This window comes from Solea solea, chromosome 16, assembly GCF_958295425.1.
Source record: "Solea solea chromosome 16, fSolSol10.1, whole genome shotgun sequence".
NCBI lineage: Eukaryota > Metazoa > Chordata > Actinopteri > Pleuronectiformes > Soleidae > Solea > Solea solea.
This window is the reverse complement of record NC_081149.1, coordinates 25,966,256-25,993,462: the sequence shown is the minus strand read 5'-3', so window position 1 is coordinate 25,993,462 and position 27,207 is coordinate 25,966,256. Positions and strand designations below refer to the sequence as shown.

At 41.8% G+C, this 27,207-nt stretch overlaps 1 protein-coding gene across 2 annotated transcripts; it reads right to left on the bottom strand.

Annotated features, from left to right (window-relative positions):
- Positions 1 to 186: 186 nt before the first annotated feature.
- ap2a1 (adaptor related protein complex 2 subunit alpha 1) lies at positions 187 to 24,252 on the bottom strand. 2 transcript variants are annotated; one of them, XM_058653218.1, is made up of 22 exons: positions 23,455 to 24,252; positions 20,906 to 21,117; positions 18,714 to 18,907; positions 18,486 to 18,615; positions 17,643 to 17,744; positions 15,700 to 15,959; positions 13,718 to 13,886; positions 13,468 to 13,605; positions 13,180 to 13,362; positions 12,710 to 12,807; positions 12,109 to 12,340; positions 11,137 to 11,325; positions 10,903 to 11,057; positions 9,563 to 9,625; positions 7,555 to 7,620; positions 5,703 to 5,785; positions 4,574 to 4,663; positions 4,012 to 4,135; positions 3,594 to 3,710; positions 2,909 to 2,978; positions 2,391 to 2,525; positions 187 to 1,672 (listed from the first exon to the last, which is right to left on the bottom strand). In XM_058653218.1, the coding sequence occupies exons 1-22, from the start codon at positions 23,519 to 23,521 to the stop codon at positions 1,595 to 1,597; spliced, it is 2,955 nt and encodes a 984-aa protein (XP_058509201.1). In that variant the 5' UTR covers positions 23,522 to 24,252; the 3' UTR covers positions 187 to 1,594. The 2 variants fall into 2 exon arrangements, with proteins under 2 accessions (XP_058509201.1, XP_058509202.1); XM_058653219.1 differs by lacking the exons at positions 7,555 to 7,620; positions 9,563 to 9,625 and adding an exon at positions 4,276 to 4,282 and having other exon boundaries at positions 4,012 to 4,133; positions 4,579 to 4,663.
- Positions 24,253 to 27,207: the final 2,955 nt, after the last annotated feature.

Below are 27,207 nucleotides of genomic sequence, written 5' to 3'. Positions count from 1 at the left end.
TCAATCAAATCACAGATCAAATAAATTAAATAAATAAATAAATAAAGTGGTTAAATAGCATTTTAGCTCGTGTCCGTGTGGACAGACGTGGTTCATGGTGCACAGGCAGGTGTCACTGTTTCTTAGCTGCTTCCTGTGTGTGTGTGTGTGTGTGTGTGTGTTGTGATAAACGACAGGAGGCACATGTTGGATATATGACATAGTTTTACTTTCACATTTTCATTACAGAGTAAATTTTAATTCTAACACAGGTATTGGACAGGTTGTTAACACCGATACATGAGGCTGCATTAGCTAGCGGATACTGTGTAGAGACACACACACACACACACACACACACACACACACATTTTCCACTACAAAGTTCAAGGTCCTGTGATTTCCATACAGTCAGAGAATAGTGTAACATGACCATGGATTAGAAATGTCTTTAGACTCTTTATTTAGGTTTTAAATCTGCAAACAGTCACACTCACATTCACACCGTCCTTCATATGCTGCCAACATCAGTCAGTACAGAGTGAACACATGTGGACATGACGGACACATGTGGACATGACGGACACATGTGCTTCAGTGTCAGTCCTGATGACTAATCAATGACGTGATCCCATGAACAACAACAATCATCAGAATCATCTCACTGGTGTCTCAGATCTGTCCAATACTGATACTAACATCACAGCCTTGAGTATCTGCTCACACAGCACGTGACGTCTGTGTTAGTTAAGCATGTGTGTGACATTTAGGGTTTGAACACATTGTATTGCATTCTTTTTCTTTTTCAGGTCATTCATCATCATTGCTGTGGTGTTCGCTCTGAGTCAGCCGTCACTGACCCTCACTGACCTTCACTGACCTTCACTGACCTTCATCACAAGCATCGTAAGAGTCAGACACACACACACACACAAGATGAAGAGTCAGGACGCCTGTGATCCCGACACCTGAAGTGCATCTTCACTGGGAATGTAGCAGGAGATGCTTCATCAGTGATGAAGAGTGGGCTATCATCATCATCAGTGGCTCCAGCAGAATGACAGCAAGTCACTGAGACCCCGTGTGTGTGTGTGTGTGTGTGTGTGTGGGATGAGTGCCTATATGGAATGAACAGCTTCTCCCATTACACTTCACGGAATGTTCTACCTACTCAAATTAAATCTCTCTCTCATGCACTCACACACACACACACACACAATAGCCACACAGATAAACACCAACAGACACAAGAATGAAGCGTTGTGTTATAAACAAGTAAAAGAATGAACTGGAATCAAAGTCTGGGACAATAATGACAATAATGACAATAATAAGACCGGTGCTGTTTCGCAGCGGCTGCTTTTTCCCTTATGTCGGTTATACCTTTTTTTTACCTAAAGATTTGTGGTTTGTTGGAGGAAGAGAAGTGAGAGGAGGAGAGGAGGGCTCAGGGGAGAGAGGGAGAGAGGCAGAGAGGGAGAGAGAGAGAGAGAGAGAGAGAGAGAGAGAGAGAGAGAGAGAGAGAGAGAGAGAGAGAGAGAGAGAGAGAGAGAGAGAGGGAGAGCGGTCGCTGGTGGGGATGGTCAAGGTTCTGCTCATTGGACAAGACTGGACTCTAGAACTGTTGGGCCAGCAGCTCACACAGACGCTGGGACACTGAGTCCTTGCTGCAGCGCAGAGTCAGACGGTACATCTGTGGAAGCACACACACACACACACACACGTTTCAGTTTAGGTCTTACAGGTTTAAGGTTTGAAGGGTTTGAGGGGTTTGAGGGGTTTGAGTGTTTGAGGGCTTGAGGGGTTTGAGGGGTTTGAGGGCTTGAAGGTTTGAGGGGTTTGAGGGTTTGAGGGGTTTAGGGGCTTGAAGGTTTGAGGGATTTGAGGGGCTTGAGGGGGTTTGAGGGGTTTGAAGGGTTTAGGGGTATGAGGGGCTTGAAGGTTTGAGGGCTTGAGGGTTTGAGGGGTTTGAGAGGTTTGAGGGTTTGAAGGTTTGAGGGGTTTGGGGGGTTTAGGGGCTTGAAGGTTTGAGGGGTTTGAGGGGCTTGAGGGGGTTTGAGGGGTTTGAAGGGTTTAGGGGTATGAGGGGCTTGAAGGTTTGAGGGCTTGAAGGTTTGAGGGTTTGAGGGGTTTGAGAGGTTTGAGGGGCTTGAAGGTTTGAGGGGCTTGAGGGTTTGAGGGGCTTGAAGGTTTGAGGGGCTTGAGGGTGTGAGGGGTTTGAGGGGCTTGAAGGTTTGAAGGTTTAAGGGGCTTGAAGGTTTGAGGGGCTTGAGGGTTTGAGGGGCTTGATGGTTTGATGGTTTGATGGGTTTAGGGGTTTGAAGGTTTGAGGAGTTTAGGGGTTTGAGGGTTTGAGGGGTTTAAGGGTTTGAATGCACATGTGAATGCACAAGGCTGATGGTAGATGGTACCTGTGCCTGAGCGTTAGGCTCCAGTCGTAGCAGACAGCCGACCTGCTGACTCTTGGTCTGAATCACTCCAGCACACACAAAGTTCTCTGGGTTGGGATCAACATTGTCCAGCAGAGCCGTTCCAAGTCCCAGTAGCTGCACACACATGCATCACAGAGGACAAAGACAGTTAGAAGACATCAGACACTGTGTTGTTCATTTACCAAGGACACATCAGCACCAAACACTAAAGACACTGGAAGAAATGATTCTAATAAAAGCAAAACTTTATTCATTTCTGTTCCCATTCTTGCTCCAGTGACATGATGTCCACTCTGAGTGTTTCAGTGTCTAACCTTCAGAACACGGCTGAAGCTTCCAAAACTGTGACATACTGTACTAAACCAGACCGGACCATGATGTAAACACAGCAAAATACTGGAGTTACAGAGCACTGAAGGGTCCTGAAGATTAAGATGTACCCAGCTCATTTTACATAGAGTTTGTATTAACACAGAGACAGGTGAACGTGAACATACCTTAGCCTTCAGTACTTCCGTGTCCATGCTGTGGTTGGCCTTGAATATCTTCTGTGCTTCTTGCTGAGGCCTGAGGAAAGATCAGGGAGTTAGATGATGGCAGAACAAGTGCTGGAGCATTCTTTCCATCGCAGTCTGTTCTCCTGTGGCTCTCATAGCTGACATCATGACGTAGTCTGGAATCTCTGGGTCACACACACAACATCATCTTGAGGTATGAACTCTTCTACAGAGCTTCAGACGTCACGTAACACGGTTTCTATGACCCACCATGTTGGTGCTTTTCCATTAGCAATAGTACCGGGTACTTTAGTACCTGCTCGGGTACTTCAGAACCTGCTCGGGTACTTCAGTACCTGCTCGGGTACTTCAGTACCTGCTCGGGTACTTCAGTACCTGCTCGGGTACGCGTGACATCGTCAGACTGCCGTCACAGGAAGATGCATGAGCAAGAAGTGTGACACAAGAATCAAAAGCAACGATACGAACAAACTGCTGCGTCTGTAGTTGTTCACACATGGATCAGCTGCTGTGTTTTACTTACTTGCTCTAAATGGAAGTCGTGTTGTAACCTAACAGGCCTAATGATACACTATCATGTCACGACATGTGTGAAGTAAACTGGTCACAGATCACAGTCAGAGTGGTCTACAGAGTGCAGCTCATACAGTGGGTCTACACTTACTGGCTCAGCTGTTTCCAGCGCTGGAAGAAGTCATGTGAGGCCATCTCAGTTGGCTGGAAGAACTTGTTGATGGTGACGGGCAGCTTCAGAGTCAAGTTCTGCAAAGCTCCTCCATACCTGAACATCATAACACATGGAACCTCTGGTGTATCATGCACGGCACTGTCAAACAGTCGTATGCAGAGTGCAACAGAAGCTGGTGTGTAGTTTGTTGGCACATGTTTCAGGAGTGTTAAGAGATGACATACGAGGACAGAGGTTACTAAGATATACCTGGTGTATTTATACAAGATATCAAGCTCTACATAGATGATCTATTTGTGTTTCAACACAGTGCAGGAAACAGGCTTCCACTCAAATATCAAAAGAACCCCACTGAGTGTGAGGCTCAAACTGTTCACGCTGGTTAGGACCTCACCTGAACTTGATGTTGAGCAGCGGGGCATCAGAGAAGTCAGTCAGACACTCAATGTTGAGGACCTGCTGGATCTGGGCTCCACCCTCCACCAGCGGTTCCACCTGTTTGGTCTGAACATTGAGCTGTGGCCAGGTGTCAAGGACGATGGAGACTTCATACTAATTTGTTCAGGCCGATCTTTAGGGCATTTGAATATCAGACATTCTCTGATTTGACCATTTATCAGTGTCACGTTTAGCCTATAACTTGATACACCTGTTCCACTCCTGGCCTCTCCCCCCTCTCTGTCCCCCATTTATCCTCTCATCCCAACCAGTCGCACATATTTGAGTCTGGTTCTGAGATTTCTGTTGGGTTTCTCTGCTCTCTATAATATTATAAAGGTTTCTGCCTTTCTATGTACAGTGATTGAGATAATGTATGTAATAATACTAATAATGTACATCCATAAATATGGATATATACGTGTATATATGCACATATGCACAGACCATTGACAACATGCAGCTGATATCACGATGATAAAGAGGCGATGACACTGAAGTGATGAGTGAAAGGATATGAGACTGCAGCTCTCCAGGACAGCTGACGTTGGTGGTGAAACTGGCGAACTGCACTGACGTCTTGTTACCGTAGAATAAGTACATTCTCCCTGAAACACAGACGCACAGTCAATCACCGTGGGAACCAGCCGATTTGAAATTGGCTATACATGACATGCTGGAGCATTGTTTAAATAAAGAGGGTAAACCAATACAACAAGTGACTTCATTATATATTACAGTGTCATATGAAATATGGATTGAGACATTGCTGTTTATGAAGAGGTCTGAATGTAACATGAAGTATGTCTAAGGAGCCATCAAATGTCTCATTCAGTGAAGTAAAGCAGGACATAGAGTATGTGTGGACTAAAGCTGCTATTAACACATGGTTGCTCCTATTTTCACCTTTACAAGCAAAACTCTTATTGCACTTGAGGCAACGACTGTTGTTTGCATCAATTCTGGTGAAATAGATTCAGACTTGGGAACGTTTGGCTCTTTCCATATCGAGTCTGTGTTTGTGTCACTCTCACTGCCCGCACGTGTGTGTGTGTGTGTGTGTGTGTGGCCAGCACAAACAGGCAGCAGGACACACACACACACACGTGTATATATAACGCGCACTGATACCAGGATCAGTCACACCTGACTCGACCAAGCCACGCCTTGGTTTGACGTTCGCGCAACAGACTTAGTCAGGATGAACTTAGTCAGGATGAACTTAGTAACAGGTTAAGATACCCTGGATATCTTAATTCTACTTTCATACAACAGGCCCCTGGTTTTCACATTGATTGCTGTTCCTCCTCCTCTGTCTCCACTGTTTTTCTGACCTTTCTGATGCTTGTTTTCCATCAGGTTTACATGGTTTTATTTTTCACTTTGGTGAGACACATTTCTTTTTAGATTAGACAGATTAGACAGATTAGACAGTTCACATATTGCCTAAAAAACCCAACCTAGAAACAGCATGTGGCCACAGAACACGGTCATTTATCAACAGTCAAACAACAAATACTCACCCATTTACCAAGAAAATGACACAAACCAGGTTACTGAAGGGAACACCCACTTGAGTCCGCCAAACCCCCATGTGTTGATAAATCGTGCTAAGCACCGCCCACTTATGCTGTTGAGACAACTCACCCAGATTCTGTCGATATTCTGACTTGATGCCGATCTGAAGCAGCTGATTCTCAAACAGTACGCCGTTGTTCTTGCACACAAACCTAGAAAATGGGGCAATTAATAGTTAGTCACCAAAGAACTGCCACTCTTCTCTAATAGACATTTGCTTTTCAGCAGGTCTATGATGCTTCGAGTGTAAATGGTAGCATAATGTCCACAGCATTTACTCAAGGGACAGTATTGAAAACGTACTCTTTTACTTTGAAATAAAATGCTACACACGGCCATTTACTTCCTCAAGGAAAAACATAATGAAAAGTTTCTGTTTAGTTTTTAGTCTAAAAAAGCAATCAAACAATAACAGTCAATAATCAACACTCTCATACAATGACCTTGTTATATTTGTACTATAGCTGCTCTGATCTCACATACAATAATATGTCAATCATGTGTCAATTTGATTGTAGATCAATAATTGAAAGCTACCGTTAAACACAAAGAGAAGACAGAATAAAGCACGGCCACTGTCAAGGCAAACTGCTTTGGTTTCTGTTTACACTGAGAGTTGTGAAATTCAGACGCAGCACGATTGCAAGGGGGAGGAGGGGGAGGAGGGGGAGGAACGTCCAGGCAAGGGCGTAGGTTTGGTTACAAAACTGGTGAGGACACTTTAGGTTTGGCCCTAAAAATGCACCGCTACGTCTGCTCTGTCAGAACATCACCTGCACACGCTCTCTCTCTCGTCTGCTATAAACCTTTTATTAATAATTATTATTATTTGTCTTTTTCTGACAAATGTTCTGTGTGGCCCACAAAACACCATCTATTTTCCTTTTGGCCGACCCGCTTCTGAAGTGGGATGGCCCTGTTTTAGCATCAAGTCTACGTCCGTACTACTACGTTTGCATTTGAAAATGATGTTTACAGACAAACACGCTCTGTATCTGAGTGACTAATGGTCCCATTTTCAGATGTTTTAATGCCAGTGTCAACAGAAAGCTGATTCTCTCTTGTGCAGGTGCTGCATTTCAGAGAACTATTAGTGAGATACAAGAGTGTTGGAAAATAAAAGCACAAATAAAAGCAGATGTTTATAGTACTTTCATTGCATTACATGTCACTTTCACAGCTGCTTCATCATTTTCAAAGGCGTCTGTCAGCAGCATAACATCTGGGTTAATGGCTAAAAACATCAGGCTAATGTGGACGGATCGCAGTAGAATAAATGTGTTTGGATAAAAAAAAGTAACGAGGATAAGGGCTATAACAATTCAACAATTATTAATCCATTACTAAATGAATTGTCAACTATTTTGATACTTGACTGATTGGTTTGAGTGTTTCTTTTGTTTTTCTTTGCTCCATATAACAAAGAAATTATTCAAATCTATTTATTTTGTTGACAAACCAAGACATTAAGATTCAAGTTTGAGGAAACACCAACCGACCAGACATTTTATGGAGCAAACAACTAACCAATTAATCAAGAAAAAGAAAGGCCAGATTATTTGATGATGAAAATAATCATTAGTTGCAACCCTGGTGCGGACGGATCACAGTACAAATGATGTGTTTTAAACAACCAAAAAAAGAAGAGTTTTCAAGCAGAAACAGGGCTGGAAACTCTCAAAAATGTGGGGTTACTGAGGTTTGAAGTGGTTTTGAATGAAAGCCGAGTATTGGGATGCAGACCAAGCTGAATTTGAGAGCTGCTTAGTTAACAGATGATGTGACAGGTTAAATCAGGACGACATACAAATAAATATTTGCGTGTTATGTATTACTGTTGCAGTCATTAGCTTATTCACACTGATCTTAGTTACTCAGCTAGGTAAACACATGATCAAATGTACACATGGGAAAAGCTTACTTGTTAAGAAGTTCGTCTGCCTCAGACAGAGGAGTGGCAGGATCCTCAGAGGGAGGAGCAGAGGAGCTGAGAGACCACAGAACAGCACAGGAATGAAGAGACAGCCCACAGTACAGAGGGAATGATGAGACAGGCAATACGACAAATGCAAGGAATGGATAGAGCAGAAATGGAAGATGAAGAGGCCATCCAATCAATACAGTACAGAGACAGTATGACAACATTGATTAGTTTTAACAAACAAACAAACAAAGGAGAAAAACAATGGATACAAGAATAAAAATGCAGGGGGTGTTAGTAAAAGCAAAATGCACAAAAATGATATAATTGCACAATGACAAAATATTTGCCGAGTAATTGAACTTTAAAGGGAAAACTTTCTTTTTGGTTCTGTATTCAAATCACACATCAAAAAAAAAGAAACATGAGAGTTCAGTGCAGACTTCCACTTTTTGATTTCAGCGTTTTTAACCACGCTGGGTGAACACATTGTCCTGCTACGGAAGAGGATTTTTATTTTGAATACTCTTCCGTATGCTGCTGTGGTTCTGAACAACACACAAAAAGAAAACATACAGTAAAGTTGTAGAATACAGAGCCAAAATGATGAACTGCACTCTACTTCAGCCAAAGCACATACAGAGGCTACACATGAAGCATGTTTGTGTGTGCACACTTGTTTGCAGCCTGAAATGAAATCAGTTGAATGTTGTTACAAGGTCTTGATGTAGTTGAGGAGTATTGTCACCATTCACAGTGTGTCTTTGTGTGCATTTTAAATATGCACATATATAACTATTGCACTGATGCCACACCTGAATTGGTTATAAACAAATCCGGTGAAGTACCGGAAACAAGATTCAAGAATCTTGACAGGGTTAGTGCAGTAGCATCTCCCTACAGTGTTAACACAAGCTACCTGACGACAGTTAGAGCTACTTTAAGCTGCCTCTGTGTTTAGAGTTACCATTTACAATGATCTGTAGTGATAAAATGCAACTTTATAAACAAACTGATAGGGTAATACAGTAAGCCTTTGCTGGCAACACTTTACATTGCAGTGACAACATGACACTAGTATGGTAGTATAATAATGTTTGGAATATGAAGACATAGTACAGTAATACCACCTTATTTCTAATGCAATTTCCACCTTGGTATTAGTTTGGTAATAAGGAGATAATAGTACAGTGCTATGCTATATCTTTGAGTCTAACTAAACCCCCTCTTCTGCAGCCAAATGCCAAAGAAGTGGGCTGAGAGCTGAGTGAGGGAGAGGATAACATTGTGTCGTAGAGCTCCAGGTGTGAAGCCACAGAGATGATACATTTGTCCTCTATGGTGACATGGACGCTGGACATGGACGGGATCTTAACACTGATTGGTTTTTCGAATCATTCTCTGGAGGCGAAGTTTTCCACAAATATTAATTTGTTTTACTTACGCGAATACAGCGAATGACAAAAACATGTTTGTATGTTAACTCGTCACTGGAAACATTTCCATTCACATTAACAGCCTGGTGAACATTCTTTATTGTTTTTGCTAAGCTATTACATGGTGATAGCTTCTTCCGTCAAATAAGATGACACTACCATATTATCAAGCTATTTCACTTTTGTTATACAATTAACATATTGTTACTATGGTGCAATGTAAAGTGTTAGCCCTTTACTTACTGACGGGAGTCTACTGTTCACACAGACTCCATGTTCACATCAATTCACACTTCTATAAGTAAATTGGTCAGTTTCAGTCACGTTAGTATGTTAAAGAGTGCTCATCATGTGGTGCCAAACGAGCTGGAGAGCAAGAGGTTTGTGGTCAATCTAAAAATATTAACAGGCAAATGCTGTTATGTACACCTAAATGGGACCATGTACATTAAACTACTTTTTAAACTATGTTGAAGATATAAAGGTCATAAAACAACAATGTAGCTGTGCCATACTTAATAATATCTGTGTCTTTTTTGTGCTAATTCTGTGATTTACTACTAGGCCCTTACTCCGAGTCACCAGAACCCTCCGCCAATAGGGAATCGGAGGTCTCGGTGGGCTGTTCCAGATCTCTTTCATTGTCCAATCACGGTAGAGGACAGGCGACAGACAAATATTCATATTACACACACACACACACACACACACGCACACACACGCACACACGAAAAATGGAGGGAAGGGAAGGAGAGAAAAAGACAAAAGACAGTCACATATAGAGTAAGAAAAAAGTAAATAAAAAGACATAGTGTAGCAGACCTGTCAACATTCCTGTCGCCTTGTTTTCTCTAATTTGTCTTTACACTTGAGCTTTCACAATTTTGAGGTAACCACCTTTAAGCCTTTCAACTATTTCATTAAAGCTCGTCTGTAATTGTTTCTTAAACTCATCCAGTGAAGCACACACAGCCACAGATCGATACGACTCAGCCGCGACGCAGCCAGGATTTGCTCGATTAATCGAGTATTTATGGAATTAATGGAATCATTGTTGCATCCCGACGTTAGCATTACCACTTTGATCTTTTTTCCCACGACTACTACTTGTGCCGTGCTCAAGTTTAACTCTTTAAACTCGGAATTACGACATGGGTAATGGTGTAACGGGACATCCAGAACTCGGAGCTTTCAAACATTTAAGAGTTGACAGGTGGAGAACATGATGGGGTAGAATTCATTTGAACACAGCAGATTTATAAAGAGTACTCATTGGAATGGCCAGAAAGGCTAACTAAACACAAACTTAGTACCAGCACGTACAGAATGTGACATCACTACTGTGCTATAAATATAGATAATAATTCAAATTAAACCAAATATGAAACCAATTGATAGCTTGTTATTGGAAACACTTATCAGGGATGGCAAATGTAATGTTCTGCCATGGATGTTATTGTTATGTCATGTTAAACTCTCTCTGTTTGGATGCACTGTGGTGTGTTCAGCGAAATGAAAATCAAACTTTAATCTATTTATGATTTGTGGGCTGTAAGGGTTTAGCTGAAAGGTTGACAGGTCCATATCAGACAAAGATAGAGCAAAGACAAACACTCAACAGACGTCTTACAACTAGCTGCATAGTCGACTGACAACACAAACACTCACCACAACATTTCCATTAACAGTTCACTATAGGACCACAGTACATGACTCAGTCAGGGTGCTGAAACCCACCTTCACTCAGTCCAGTATGAGAGTCAACTTACAACCAATGACCCGTGATCAGCTTGTGTTTGCTTGACTGCATTATTGAGTTTTGTTTCACTTGTTTCACTTGTTTCACTCATACTGGACTTTGGCCTGCAGCAAATTCTAATTCTACATTTGCTCGTGTAGATGTGACCTTTACCTCAGGAAGCCGTCGTCGTTCACAGCAGTGGAAGGTGCAGCAGGGCCTGCCTCAGAGAACACATCGACCAATAAACTGCCAGCACCGGCTGGAGCTGCATTGATGGGAGCGGCCGAACGAATCCCGAGGAGATCTGCTGACGGTGACGGGGTGGACTGAAAAACAAAGGGAATGTCTTTTTGTCACAGCTGAAACAGAGAGCACAACAGAGAGTTTGTCAGAGAATCTGCTTACAGCATTAGAGGCAGCCATGGCTGCTGTATCTGGCCCTCGGTCGCTCCCTCCGTTCAACTCCCCACCCTCCCTTTTGCTGTCTTCCAGCTCTGTCACAGATATGGCACCAGGACCCTTCTTCTTCTTCAGCTTGGCCAGGATTGATGATTCTCTCTCTGGGAAGGGAGGCATCTCCTCCAGGACAGTGGCCTAAAGGAACAGAGTAGATAGTAGGGATGGGCGAAATGCACTAAAAGTGTATCCCGATAAAAATCAAACAAAAACAAACACCAATTCAGTCTAATCTTTTCCACTGTAACTCTATCACCAAAACAATAATAAAGCAGGGATTTAATGTAATGTCTTTTAGACAGGTCCCAGAGACATTTTTATGAAAAATAAAATTCAGAGGGAAAAATAAAAGAATTGACCACACACAATTCATTTGCTTCTTTCACATGCTTAGTAATCAGATATTCAACATACACATAAGAACTCTATAAGAATGTTTTTATGACTCTGATTCACTTCAAATGAAACTTATCTTAAATGTAGGTCTGTGTGATGTCCCTCAGGATTTTAGCATGACAGAAATAACTGATAAATGACGTCTGAGGAGCACATGTTGTCTTCTGTTCAGTCATGATTATTAACTGCAGGCGAGCGCGCGCACACACGCACACACACGCACACACACACACACACAGTATGTTCAGCACGCCCCCCCCCCCCCGTGGAAAATTAGTGGATTTAGTCACTTGTGTTTGACGCCGGGATGGACACGAGCGTCTTATCAATGAACTGAGAAAATAACCAACAGCCAAACAGATTATTTAGCGACTGCCTGCACTGTTTTCTAAAGTGCAGAGAAAGAATCAACCTTTAGGCTCCAGAGCTCCAGACTGCTGCTCATGAAGATTATAACACCAGCGCTTCCTGCTGTCGTTTCCTAATCGTTGACCGCTTACTGAGGTTAGTTCTGCCAGAACTTACCAGGACATCGGTGCTGGCAATGGAAGAGAGCTTCAGATACTCCACAGCACGCTGCTGCAGCTCCACGTCCGAGTTGCGGATCTGGCTGTCACAGCGCAGCACTTCTTGGATGGTAGCCTTGGTCTCTGGGAACAGGTTGATGAACTTGATGTAGGCCGACAGCAGCAGGGCGCGAGTCGGCACGGAACACAGATGGAACTTGGAGTGGAGAAGGTTGAACTGAACCAAAGGGCTGCAGGGCAGGACCAACATATCTATTATTTATCATATCAATAATCAACACAAGCCAACTACACATTAGACATCTTCCAGAGTTGAAGGATCAGTGTGTGACTACATGTCATGTTTTTGCTCTGGAGTCTTTACAGTCATAAGGAGTTCTTACTACTTTAGTGTCTCTTCAAAAACACCCACGTCAGGCTGAATTAAGCTTGACTTATTGTCTACATTTATGGACACAGTGTGTTACTGCCTCAGGTACTGTGATGTGACGGGTGGTCATGTCGTTGCATACGTCACACTTGGCGACAGCAGGGATTATTTTTGAGAAACTAATCCCTGCGAGTGCCAATGAAGGGCAGTGAGCCATGACTTGACATACCTGGAGCGTGGATCGCCAGCAATGAGGTTACCAAACTCTCCCAAAATGTAGCCTCCAACCTTCACCATGTTCTCGTGGCAGGCCGGAGCCTGCAAGGCCTGGAAGACAAAGAACAGTTAGAACAGGGATGCAGACACTGTATAATGGTAAAAGGCAGCTTTTAACAGCAGTCACTCTCAGAGACTGGGTAAGGACCATCAGATTGGTCCCAGGGGACATCTTTGGGTTTGCCAAAACCTAAACCAAGTTTTTACAAATACAGCAAACTGGCAAAATGTACTGCCACATTAACGTGTCACTAAACTCCACCAAATGCCTGATGATTACTTTGATTTGGACCTGGATCAACAAATGTGACTGGTTTACACCTGAGTTGCACAATAAAGAATAACTTTCAGTTGTAATTTGACTGTTGTATAACAGTTTGATATCCACCCTTTGACTCTCAGCTTCCTTTCATACAGCATTACCTCAAAGACCGTCTTCGCTGCGTAGCCCTGCACATCGTCTCGGTTGATGACGATCTGAATAACGCGATACCACACCTCTTCGCTGACATAGTCACCAGCGATGCGGATAAGATTGAGAATAGTGTCCACATACCAGGAGTAATCGACGGCATATTTCTCTGCAAGGATGGCCACTTTTAGCACCTGGAGGAAGACAACACAACAGCACAACAACATCTCTGTGACATTTCAGGAGAAATATGACCAGTTACAGAAAATGATCCATAGAACAAAACCTCTGACACCCACCATCTCCTCTCTGATGGAATAGTCTGCAGTCTCCAGGTAGCTGAGCATCTCTGCAACGATCTGCTTGGCATTACTGCGATCACACATGGCATACAGCAGATCAGCTGCCCTCTGTCTAACACTCACATCCCTCTCAGTCTGCAGAGACAAAAGCAAGACATTCAGTGTGTGTCAACTGTCCCGTACGCCACAGCTCAACAACACATGTCCTTAGGAAGTACTGGATGTTCATGTGGAAGTGAGACACCACCTTGAGGGCGTTGATGACAGTCTCGATGTGCGTCTTGACAGCTTCATGGGAAAACTCCGAGCTGGCCAGAGTACACATGCTCTCCAGAGCCAGGTAGCGCAGGTTAGTCTCTCTGTGCTGCAGGAACTGGCCCAGTTGGTTACAGGCTCGCACCAGCAGGTTCGGTTCACTGAAAAACATAAAGCAAAGCTCGTTCACTCACTCTCATTCCGTCTATGAGCACCATCACATTCTGGGACATTCGGATTTGTTGGACCAAAACATATGGTCCAGCAGTTCTCTTGATCGAGGCACTGACCACTTATGTTTCCTCTTCTTCCAACGACCTCTCAGTAAAAGTCAGTCTCGACCACTCAAACAGTTTCACCGTTCCTCGATTTAACCAACTCTATCAAATCCATCCAATATCAAAACAAACGGAAGCAAGAACCTTGGGCCACAAACCCAGCTCTGATTTCTCAAACATGCTTCTACAGTTTTCCCTCTTGAGACATCATCAGCGGGATTGATTGGGGTGTCATGATTCGCCAAAAACTCATTTTATCCAAATTATCATGACATTTTAATATGTCATGATAACTCATTTAATATTTGAATTCCATTGAACTTCGATTGTCTACATGGTGTCATGAGTGATATCAGGTCCATTATGTATTTGCAGTGTACCACACTGACTGAGGCCTCATTGTCAAATTTAAATGTACTCCATCAAGCTAGTTAACTGGGATAGCTTGTGCCTGCGTTCCCTTTCCTGCCGTTTCAATCATTTTTACTGTTTATTTACTATTTACTACCTTATTCATCCATGACATTTGTTTCACCTTTAATTAGCAAGAAAGTCAAAGCACTTAAGAGCTTTACACATTAAATGTGATCCACGGCCCTTTCTATGTCTTCTTTTTTTCCCATGTACTCAAGCACGTAGACTTGCCCAGTCTAATCATCTGTCACCAGGCAGAGAAGCTCACTCCACTGTCACCACAATGCTTCCCACTTCTGTTACAAGGCTGCTCCTCACAGTTTTTAACTGATGTAGTTTCCTCATTAATGAAGCCCCTGCTCGACGCGCATCAAGGACACCACTAAAACTCCACTGGATCCTTAATTCAGTTAAACTGTTTCATTCAAAAATAGAACAGTTCTTGGTTCAAACCAGTGGCAACCTCTCAATAGAGGGCACTAGGGCGCCGCCCCACCTGTCTCACATGAAGAGGAAGATAGGAATCACATCAAATAATTTACCATACATTATATGGAGCGTGAGATCACTCACTCCTAAACATCTTAGTCCTGTAACTACTGGGACATGCTCAGTGTTCTCCACAGCAGACAGGACATGTGATCTTTGTAAACAATAAATATATAACTATAAAACATTGTTGAATACAAAGGGAGGAGAGGAGAGAAAGTGAGAGTGGCTTCACTCCATGTTTGACCCATGTAGGTACTTATGTATTAATAGGCCACAACTTAGTCCCAAAATTAGAAAAGCAATAATAAATAAAAAAATGACATTTTAAACCAACACTTCAAGAACATGAACTTATTCCCCAGTGCTAATGTGAACCACATATGCTTAAATTATTGTCCAAATAGTAATTCATGATAGTTTCATTTCATCCTACAGTAACAATCAGGTTGATCAGATGTAAACTGGCAACTAAAAGAGCCAACTGTAGGTTTGGATACAACTAAAACCAATCGCTATCTAAAAATGATATGAAACTCATCAGGTGTTCTAAGGCCACACTTATTCTAATGTGTCAAAAGACTTACCCTCGTTCAATTAAAATAAAAACAAATAAGGAAAGAAATCACAGTATAAATACGCATTCATGTACATGTCATTAATCTGTATAAATCTCATCATATTACAATAACATACAATAACACCTTCAGTCATTTCAAGTTCTGTTGGACATGTGAACACATTTAAGTGAGTTTAAATGACTATGACATCACAGTGTGTTGGCTGGGCTCACCTGTCATAGTGGATGATAAGTGAGATCGCCTCAAACAAGATTGCATTCTTGGCATTGGAGTGCTGGACCTTTTTGGATTTAGGTGGTTCCTGTGCCTTGTTGAGGATGGTCTCCAGACACTCGACCAGGCGACCCTTGACAGCACCATCTTCTGGTGGAGGGTAGCACTGCAGCAGGCGCAGCAACTTGCATGAGAGCCATGGCGCAGGCACAAAGTAGTAGGTGTAATCCTGCAGGTCGGTGGAGGCTGATGACACAATCTAGACAGACAGAATGTTTTCCTTTAGTTTCATTGCAATCATTAAAGTGGAATCTATTTGTTCTCAGCTGTGTATTGCTTATGCCAAGCTCACACACTGGACAACTTTCATAGGATTGCTGTGCATCCCACACTACACTACATGCAGTTTTGTGATTGACTGGGAGTTTTTGCAGTGACTCTGAATTCACACACAATAATAGAGTTGTGACTTTTTATTTAAAACTCGTCAAAATACGTCAAATTTCTAATCTTAAAAAAGCTGTTCAAGTTCAGAAAATACAGCCTAGAAGCACATCAGGCAGGACCACACTACCTGTCCAGGTAGTGTACTGTTACAGATGCAGCATGTGTGTACACTGCGATCACGTGACTTCAAGTAAGGGCCAAAGAACAGTCAACTCACACTTTAAAAGTCGGGCTCCGTGGTTGGCTCTGAACTGGACTCTGTTCAGCAGGTTTCCTGATAAACTCAAACCGTCTCCACACCCTCAGAGCGACTTCAGTTACAGAGGCCGGACTGAAGGCTGCACAAAGACGTTCCTTTCAGCTGCCACCAGATTTTAAATGCTCTTAAATAACAACTGGATTTTAAATACCGCATTTTCACATACCAGATTTGATTGTACTGGAGTATTTAATATTATTGTATTTATTAGTGCAATTTTAATATCCAACTTCAGAGGACTTTTGGCACTTATCATTTCTGGTATAAGAATAATGAAAATGTTTTTATTTTATTTTACTTTACAGACATGTTTGATGTGAATGTACTTACAAAATAAATGTTATTTCCTGTGAGGGATTAAGGAAGTATCTATATAATCTGAAGTAATTGCCACATGGTCCAGCAGACGGTGATCTGAGCACAGCTTCACTTTCAATACATTTTGAAATGCCCTCTAGACCCAATAGAAAAGACAGTAAAGTTGTTTTGCTGTTAATTCATTTGAAGGAATAGTGTCTCATATAATAGCTGTGTGTTATAAAGTGCGACAGTATATTTCCACACACACACACACACACAGAAGTTACTCAATAATTCTTTACTCCACTGTTGTAATTTTATAAGTTGTAAGCCACTTTTCTAACATTGCAACGCTGCATTTGCCTTACGTCTTCTTTAACACTGATTTATTACTCGAGAAATACCATATACACACAGATTGTTTTTCTTTGCAACAAATCAATGGTTGAATAGTACAAAGTACAAATTCAGTCCAACAACGTGTAATATTGGTGACTACAGGCCTAACTTGTGTGTGCTGTGAGGACACTCACGATAATGCCACGTCTCCTCACTCTTGAAGGAACCATCAGAAAAATAATTAACTCTAAACCTGCATTAATCCTTTCCCAAAACCTTACCCAAAGACCTTTGCACATCGATAAGCACTGAAAGAAATTCAGTGAAAATGACTGAAAAATCACTTTTAGGGACCAGAAATGAACCGGTGGAGTCACTGATCAAATACAAAATATGAGGGTGCAACCAACACTGATTTGAGAAGTGAGCGAACTTCACAGCTTCAGGACGGACTTTAGGACGTCTGTCAGATATTGACTTTTTATTAAAGTCACATTGTCAGTGCAAAGGCCGTCACTGTAGCTCTCATGTAAACCTAATTGTTACCTGAACAATGAAAACACAAAAAGACTCACGCACACTTATGTCCACACTTACCCTGCTGAGTCGGGAAACAGCCAAAGAAACGCAGGTCTTGAACTCATCGGGATTCTTTTGGCTCAGACATGTGATGAGAGAGATAGCTGCTGTCACCACACCCTGGGAAACACACCACAAGATGAATACATCACACTCATTCATTTTATTTACCACAGCCCTGTAGTAACCAGTGCTGTAGCTGATTCCAACGATTGTAAAAGTGAAAATGTATTAGTTACACACAGTCACTCTCTATGATTTGATTTTTCTCTTCTAAAATCACATAAACACATATTACAAAGCTGCATAATATACACCACCATTTCTAAACAGAAGCAACATGTCCTGACATTTCTGTGAGAAAAAAAAACATCAGACGATTTGAAGAAAGTCATTCTACTGAAACTTCCTTAGGTTTGAATGTTTTTAAATATCCATGCGTAATTATTAGATTATACACAGATAGTCCTACATATTGATTTCCTGTCAGAAAGCCCAGTGAAGTGTAAACAGTGCTGTGCTGTCGGGTCAGTACTCGTGAAGGACTGAACAAAGTAACTGCAGCGTCACAAAACAAGCAGCAGCCAAAGGGTTAATGATATATCAGTGTGTGTGTGTGTGTGTGTGTGTGAGAGCTGGCTATAAAACATTGAGGTAGAATGTATGCATCTATAATTGGCAACAGAGTAATGTGGACTAAAAACCTATATTTCATCATTCTCAACTCGCCAAGCAGATCACACAGTCCACGTCTACGTCGCAGCATTAGGGTGCCCCTCCAGCTGATGGTGCCCAAAGCTACCGCCTGCTCACCTACACCTGAAAGGGTTGTGTCTGCGGTGGTCTGGACTGAGCTCTCACCATGTGTTGATCGTTGAGCAGGTGCACCACGCGTGACGTCCACTCACCCATCAGAACCAAGTCAGGGGAGGTCTTGTAAAGCCTCAGAAGGCAGAGGGCAGCCGACTGTTTCACACTGTCCATCGTGTCGCTGCATTGCATCACAGTCACATGACATTACAGTGACATCATTCACAGAAACATTAATAAAACCTAAGCATGACTCTCAAAGGTAGAGGTCAGACTCACCCAGCAACCAGGATCCGCGGGATCTCGCTCGCAAAGGCCTCGGCCATCTCACGGCTACCAACGTTTGCAATACAGTGAAGTGCCAGACACATGAAGGTGGGGTTGCGGCTGGACAGGTCATTCTTGATGGCGTTGTTGATCAGTCGGATCAGTTCACTGTTGCTGTTTACCAGCACTGAGATGAACAGGTAACCCTAAAGTAGACAGTGGAGGAGAAAAAACATATCATATATACCTGTATACAGTAGTTTTACAGTTTATTGTGTAATATTTAGCAGTAAATAAAGCCACCAACTGTGCGGTCTCATATTAGCCGACACTCATCAGCACATGGATTTGTCTGACATGCATCAATATAAGGTTTTTTTTCCAAGGACAGGTGGTATCATTTTATTTTGATAGTCAATTGACTCTCTACTAGCACTCAACAGGTAGTTAGTACTGTATCAGATAATCTTTATATCGACTTATTTTGCTATTGACTTATTGGATTGTATGAGTGAAGTCTGAGGAAACATGCTGGTTACCAATATGACAATGCTCTCCCACACAGAGACTAGGATGGAATGGTCTGCAATCTCAACCCCATTTAACAGCTGTGGGACCAGCGTGACCAATACAACCACACTGGCTGACCCAGCTGCTTGAACCAGGCTGGTGGCCAGCATGAGGAGGAGGTGCCAGGTACTGTTTGTTCATTTAATAAATTGTTAAATTGCCAATATGTCTTGTTTCTTCAATCATCCAATCCAATCAACACCAAACAAGAGTCAATAGCAGAATAAGCCGTTTGGCTTTGCCAGATATTTGGTAAGTTTTACTCGAAAATGTTGACAGTATTTTCTACATGCTGCACTATAATTGATCTTTATTTATTTTTGATGTATTATTATACTTACTTTTTATTTATTTGAGAACCTTCACCTCTAAATTTCGTTTGTAGTAGGTGCAGCAATAGTGCAAATGATTTTGTAATTATTCTTACCTTATTATTTTCCTTCTAAAAAAACCACCACGTCCGTCTTTCATTTAACACGTGTATCACAAGTAAAAGTTCATTTTTGTTCCCTGAATCTAACCCGGAAATGATTATGTTCTCAAATGTATTGTTTTGTTTGTTTTCAATGATTTCTTTGTTCTATGGAGCAAAGAAACCAGAGAATATTCACTTTGTTTAAGAAGCTAAATAATCTGAGAACTTGTTTTAATTATTAAAAAAGCCCTTAAATCGAATAATTGATGATTGCAGCGTTTTTGATAAGAACCTAATAGAAAAGGTTCAAAGGTCATTCTTCTCATGGCATCTCCAACCACAATTATGTCTATTAACTTACGTTATCTTTTAGTTGAATTGTGTTTCAGACTCAAAACAAGGGAATTCAGGTGGTGCCTGATCTTTGCTTTACTGGGACAACTGAAAATAACCATGGAGTCATTTGGTTAACATTCAAATGATCACAGGCAGTGTCCACTCTGTCCTTTCTGTGCACGGACACAGAAGAAGCTCATCCGTTTCTGCTGTTTTTGCTGGTACAGCATTTAACGCTGACAACACTAAGATCCTGACTCAGTCAAAATGTGCTTACTCAGCACTTCCTGGTGCTGAAAACCCCCAGAAAGGAACAGCAATAAGTGGCTGGTGTGGGTTTTTTTTCCTGCTTTAACTTTTACTGCATTAAACTATGTTATATGTTTAAATTACATTTAAACTTCAAACACATTGCATTGAGAAAGAAGGTCCGGCACACTTTCAATTAGAGATTAAATGGCGTTAGATGGCGAGGGGCTGGAGGGTGGGGAGGAGTTAACAATATACACAACAACATTTAAATATGGGGTTTTTTGACTCGCTGATATGGATTTAAACAGCATTTTTTCCTTGGTCAAACGACTGCAATGCACACTGGATTTTGTTGGCTGTGGCTCAACTGGTAACTTAACAAACATGCTAAATTCTTCTTCATCTGTTTCATTTTTGGCAGTGATGCAAATTACAGAATCATTTCCGTTGCAACATTAAAACACAGCCTAGTCTAGTGGCCCCAGTATAGTACAAACAACAACAACACGGCAGATCAGAAGGTCACGTGTTGGAATCCACGCCAGGGTCAGAATTCTTGGGCAACGTGTGTATCTATTACAAACACAGCCTCTGTTAATATCAATGGTATAACAAGCAGGGAGAGACGTACTATTTGTTTCTCTGTGTACTTGTTGGAGCTCAGCAGGTTGACAGCCTCCATGTGTCCAAAGTCGATGTCATGGCCAAGCAGGAAGATGAAGAGCAACTTGCAGACGTACTTCTTCTTGCTGTAGCCGTCCAGAGCCTTGTCACCTTTAAACTTGGAGCGTATGTTGGCCAGCTCTTTATTGATCCGTTTGATCTCAGCTTCCTTGCTCTTACCTAAGAAGAGAAAATAAAAGTAACACAACACGGTCAGTGTTTAAAATATGGATATTTTGGAAAAGAAAAAGAGAAGAAGACTAAAGTTATATCATGATATACTGTATGTTGTTATCGTATTATCGCCCAGCCCTAGTATCAGTACGCTTTGCCAAGGAATAATTCACGTTTCATTTATCACTGTAGATAAACTGATAACATTATTTTGAAATGCTGATGAGTTTCCAAGCATCATTTTTGTGCATATGCACCGTTTATATATGAGGCCCTATGGTAATATGGAGGACAGCACAGGAGAATGTTTAGGTTTTAAAACGCAAATGAAACTCAAACTGATTCTAAAGTTCAGTTATTCAAGACTGTAGGATCAATAAGGTTTGACATCACCAATTTAGCTCTTTATAATGAAGAAAAAAAAATGATTATTTATTACTAAATTAGAGTTATTGGCCAACTCTCTCTCTCTCTCACATATACAAAACATCTGTCCCATATACAGTAAGAGTGGAAACACCATCACAAATAGGTAGACCAAGTTTAACATTAATCATTTTGTGGTCATCAGTGTTTCATCTAGCCAAAATCAAATGGCCAAATTCACTTGACACCGGCCAAAATAACGGCTATCGTAAACCCTGGCTGCAAGGTCATTTTTGTGCTATTCTTACATATATTAGCCCCTACAGCGTCTACCAAGTAGACCAGGGGTCCGACGAGTATCTCATGAGCTACCAAGAGCTCCCAGTCCCTTTCTGAGTAGCTCGCCAAAGGTTTCAATAAAGAAACATACCCTGCTTACATTTTTAATTTTTATCTGATCAAACTCAGAGGTATCCTGCCCCTTCTAACACTAAATTATTAATTGCCAATTGCTGCTGTCAGCTTTATCTTTATTTAGATTAAAACGAGTGAAAATTATGTATATATGTATGTATGTATGTATGTATATTTATATATATATATACACACACACATACACATAATGAACAAGTGCCATTAACATCTGTGAGACTTACATTCTCCTTCTTCCTTTCTGTACTTTTCAAAGACGTATCTTTTGTAAAAAAAATTATATTGTATTATATCCATAATTTGTTTAATCATTTGGTCAGGACCATTCCACAGAGCCACCCCACAAATGGAAAACAGTGACATGTGGGCAGATCATAACAAAATGACACTTGATGAGTGTGTGTGCGTCAAATCAAAGTTCAGACATTTAAATGACACCTCTCTCGTTGACTCCATGCAGTGCCAGTCATCGCACTAAATAGAAATACCCAGTATTCATTATACATTATACATACAGCTGTACATATGGATACTCTTGTGAAGTGAGCAGATAATAACAAAATGAAAAGTGAAAAAGACAAAATGTGGTAAAGACCATTACGCCGTGGCAGGTTGCATTCAATTCCCTTGTAAGTCGCTTTGGATAAAAGCGTCTGCTAAATGTAATGTAATGAAACGTTGGTGTATTTTTGAATGCATTGTTCTGTCAGACGTAAATTCTCAATGCTAATTCGTTTTCATGTTTTTGCCAAAGTTTAAAATGTTCAACTTGAGTGACTGGAGTGCACGATGCAAAAACACACCACGTGCATTGACTTTATATGTAAAATGCCAAATGAAAAATGTGCACCATGTCCTTTGTGACCGCAGCATAAGTAATGTAGGTTATTACATATTTATTTCCGTAGGTGACCTATGAGAATAGGCATGATTGAGCTGTCACAATAGCTTTAGTGTTGGTATGACATGCAGGCTCAACTGTAACAACGTGTTGCATGCAAGTATTGCATATTAAACCTTTATTTGAGTAAGTGGTTTATGTGCATTCACTACTTTGTTGTGTTTTAAGTGTAGTTTGTGTAACAAAAAACACTAAAGGATGAATTATTACATTATGGTGTAAATCAAGTGGAACCCTTGCAAACCCTTGGAGGTTAACACGGATGTATCTGTCAAACATGTTGCAGCATTCTTCTTCTCTTACCTTTGTCTTCTCTTGATCTCTTCATAACAATCATGTATTCATCGTATACAAATCTGTGCCTCAGTCTCAGTGCTTACATCACATATCATGCCATGCAGTGGACATGTGAACATGAATGATGACATGGGAATGATTTCACTTTGACTAACGCGACAGCAAACAGTCAAAAACATCACGGTGCTGACAGGTGAAATAAATACCGGGCATGTGTAAGCGCCTACTACTCCACACACACACGCGCGCGCGCACGCACACACACACACGCGCACGCGCGCACGCACACACACACAGGAATGACATGTCGCAAATGTGCAGGAATAAGTGAAGAAAATGACACTTACAGTTTCTGATGTCTGAGATGAAAACCGCTAATCCACGCATTCCATCTCCTTTGGACACCGCCGGCATGTTTGCTGCTTTCTGAACTCACTCCGGCCTTATCGGTGAAAACGACGAGCTGCCGCTGCACTGAGTGGTCGATGAATAACCTGACGTTGGGTTCTTAACAGTCGAGTATTATCTGAAGGTGGCTAGCTCGGACAGCATGTGCTAGATTAGCTGGACGGCGGCGGATCAACCAGCAGCAGCGGCGGCGGCGGCGGCGGTGGTGGCGGCGGCAGCAGCAGCAGCGGCGGCGGCGGCGGCGGGATAAGTTAACGTTATCCCTGTTAACTGGCTCGTTTCCGCTGCCCGTGGCAAAGCTAACGTTAGTTCATTCAATCCCTATGAGGTTGGGACAGATGCGTTGCACACGACACTGACAGCGTCTGGCTGAGGAATAAACCGCGATATGTTACGACGTCTCTCTGGTGGACGCGCTCATGTACGTTAATAGAAATAACGCCCAGGAATTTAACGTTGACTTACTATGAGTCACGCAAGGTAGAGCTAGCTCAACAGCTAGCTGGCTAGCTGGCTAGCAATAACGTTCAAATGCTGGGATACATCACCGGTTAACCGGAATAACTCGATAGACAGTCGTAACGATCGGGTAGCGATACGAAATACGTGTCTTTCCCTATTTCTCACGCACTTAACGCGTTAAATAAGATGTCGTGTATTATTGATGTCCGCTCTAATTCTCCAGCCTCCTCTCCACGGCTCTGATAAGGCTCGTGACAGCACAGCCTGACGTGGACGCGCACGCTCGTTTCCTCCGAGCCAGCGCAGCGCGACGCTGAGTGGTCAGGCGGGCACGGCGGACACGGCGGACCTGCCATGTTGTTGTCACCGAACCACAAGCAGCTCTGAGTACGAAGCAGCTTCAGCATAGTCACGTTATGTTGACGTTACGATGTTTACCGTCAAGAATAACCGCTATCACCAAGCTGGTTATCAATGAACCTTGACGTTTTCTATCGGGCCAGACGCGCGTTCATGCGAACGAGGTCGAGTGACATCCACAGAACCATGGATATGGTTCTTAATTTGCTATGAGAATAAACAATACTATTCAACATAATAGCTAGTTTTACACTCGAACTAAATGAGTTGTGTTTGAATAAAATATGGATTTACAATTGACACAATTATATCGAGAAAAACACAATCAGATATACATTTAAAATCCATGAGGATATACTGCATTAGTAATATCAAATTGTCATTCAGAGAGGATTTTGTGCTAATTCATAATGTATTCATTATCCATCCATCCATTTTCTACTGCTTTATCCTCCACAGGAGGGTCATGGGGGGGCCAATCATCAGCTGACATAGGGCGATAGACGGGGTCCCACCCTGGACAGGGCAGGGCCACATATAGATACAAACAACCATTCACTCTCACATTCACAGCTACGGTCAAGTACGGTTAGAGTGACCAAATGACCTGATCCCCACATTGCATGTCTTTGGACTGTGGGAGGAAACCGGACAAACCACACATTTAAAAAAAAAAAAACACCTGTCACTATTATTACACATACTCAGCACAAACGGACAAATACCTGCTTGACTGATATACTCCCTGAAATATGCACCTATACACAAACAAGATATCTGTTATTGCAAGGAAACCTTTAAATGAAATGTTTCCATTATTAAACAATACTTGTGTGGTATTAAAGGAATTCTCAGTAATAATAAGGTAAACAGGAAGATATGTTTGCACAGAGAAGACCACAGTGTATTTTATATATATATATATATATATATTGTGCTTCAAATGATGTCTTCATGTTATGGGTTTCATTCAATTCCATTGTGAAGAATGTTGTAACTGTGCATTACACAATGTATTATGATCATTATTATTATCATTATTGTGCAGGACAGCCTGTCATCTGAAGCTGTTCACATCAGTCAAATGGAGTCAGATCCAGTGGCCAGTGTTTAGTGTTTCAGACTGCTGGATCGTACTGAGCCCCGTGTTAGAGAAGCACACACAGAATTCAGGCTTGTACGTATGATAATTACTGTACATACAAATCCAATTGGACTAACAACACCGTTACAGTGTCGAACCCATTTATGAAACCTTGCAGGCCACAAATAGAACTTTACTGTGTGCCACAGCCAGGTGGCACTATTGTGAGCACATTAATGGCCCTTTTCCACTCTGGGCCCGGCCCGGCTCGCCACGGCACGGCACGGTTTAGGTTGCATCTCCACTACAAAAAAAGTACCTGCTCAACGTGGGCGGAGTCATCACTGGACTTTGTTTTCACGTGACACACACACACACGAGTGACTAGTGACTTGTTGTTTGTATTTGTTCAGTAGTTCCTCCATGAGCAGACAGAGCACAGACTCCTCTCACACCGTCACTGGAGAGCGGCAGGTTTCTAAAGATCAGGGGTGCGGTCCCTAAATACACCAGACCCCTGTTAAATACTGAGATTTTAGAAACTATAGTTTATATTTGAGAATTAGTGATGGCAGCGTGACACTGAAGCTTCTATACATGCTTCAAACCCTGAACTCAAATTCCTTTGTACCACTGCTTGAAAAAAATCACATGACATATGAGGTCTGAAGCAGAAACTGGTTTGCATTGATGCTGGTGAGCGAGTGTTTGTGAGCAAAAAAACAAACCGGCTCAATCCCAAAACTTTAAAAAATAAAAATCTTTGAGCGTTCCCCATCCCACATAATCGTACACACCCAACCACCCAACCTACGCCATATTTTCTCAGCACTCTCTCCTCAATAACACAACACACACATTCATCAGTCTTTTATATGAATACAACATAATATTAGCGTGTGTTCATCAAATCATTTTCAAAGCAAAGATGGTTCAGAACAAAAGGTCTTTTGCTCATTGAGGTGTGTGTGTGTGTGTGTGTATATAATTTGAAGCCTAATTTCACTGCAGCCTTGCACTTCACCAGCAGAGGTCACTCTATCTGAAGCTTTGATTAATGAACAGTTTTCAAAACAATTGGCTCAAGTGGTTCAGTGCGTCACAAAAGCTTAATTTGCCCCTCACGAGAACGTAGAATGTGGGGATTGGGTAATCTGGTCACTCTAAATTGACTGTATGTGTGAATGTGAGTGTGAACGGTCATTGTCTCTGTACGTGGCTCTGCGATGCACTGGCGAGTGTAGTTGCTAATAAATCATACATATTCGATTGCATGATCCTTCTCTGCTATAATACCCTTCAGATTTTCACTTCTTTTAGGTTCTTATCATGAATTCAAACCACTTCCGTGTTCCTGTTGCAGGATAAATGCACTGACATTGAAAGAGAGCACACAGATTCTGACCATTTCAACATTATCAGTAAACTATCAGGATTTATTTTACTGCTTACTTCAAGTTGTGCTGTACAATGGTCGTAACAAAATGGTGACAGATGTAGAACAGGTATAGAAATAACAACAGTTGTTAACCTTAGAAAACATCTCTGAGATAATGCCTTAGACAGGTTTGCTGTTAGTGAGTTTGGAGTTGAGAAACATGTGACTGGGTTTGTCACAGTTGAATGCACAGACGCAGATTTCCTCTGAAGCTTGTTCAAAGCTAAAATACTGAAAAGAGCAGGAGAGTGAGCCAGGGGTGGAATGAAATGACTGACTGATCAACGTGTTATAAATAACTCTGTGATATTGATTTTGAATGGAATCCATTTTTTGAGCACAGAAGAG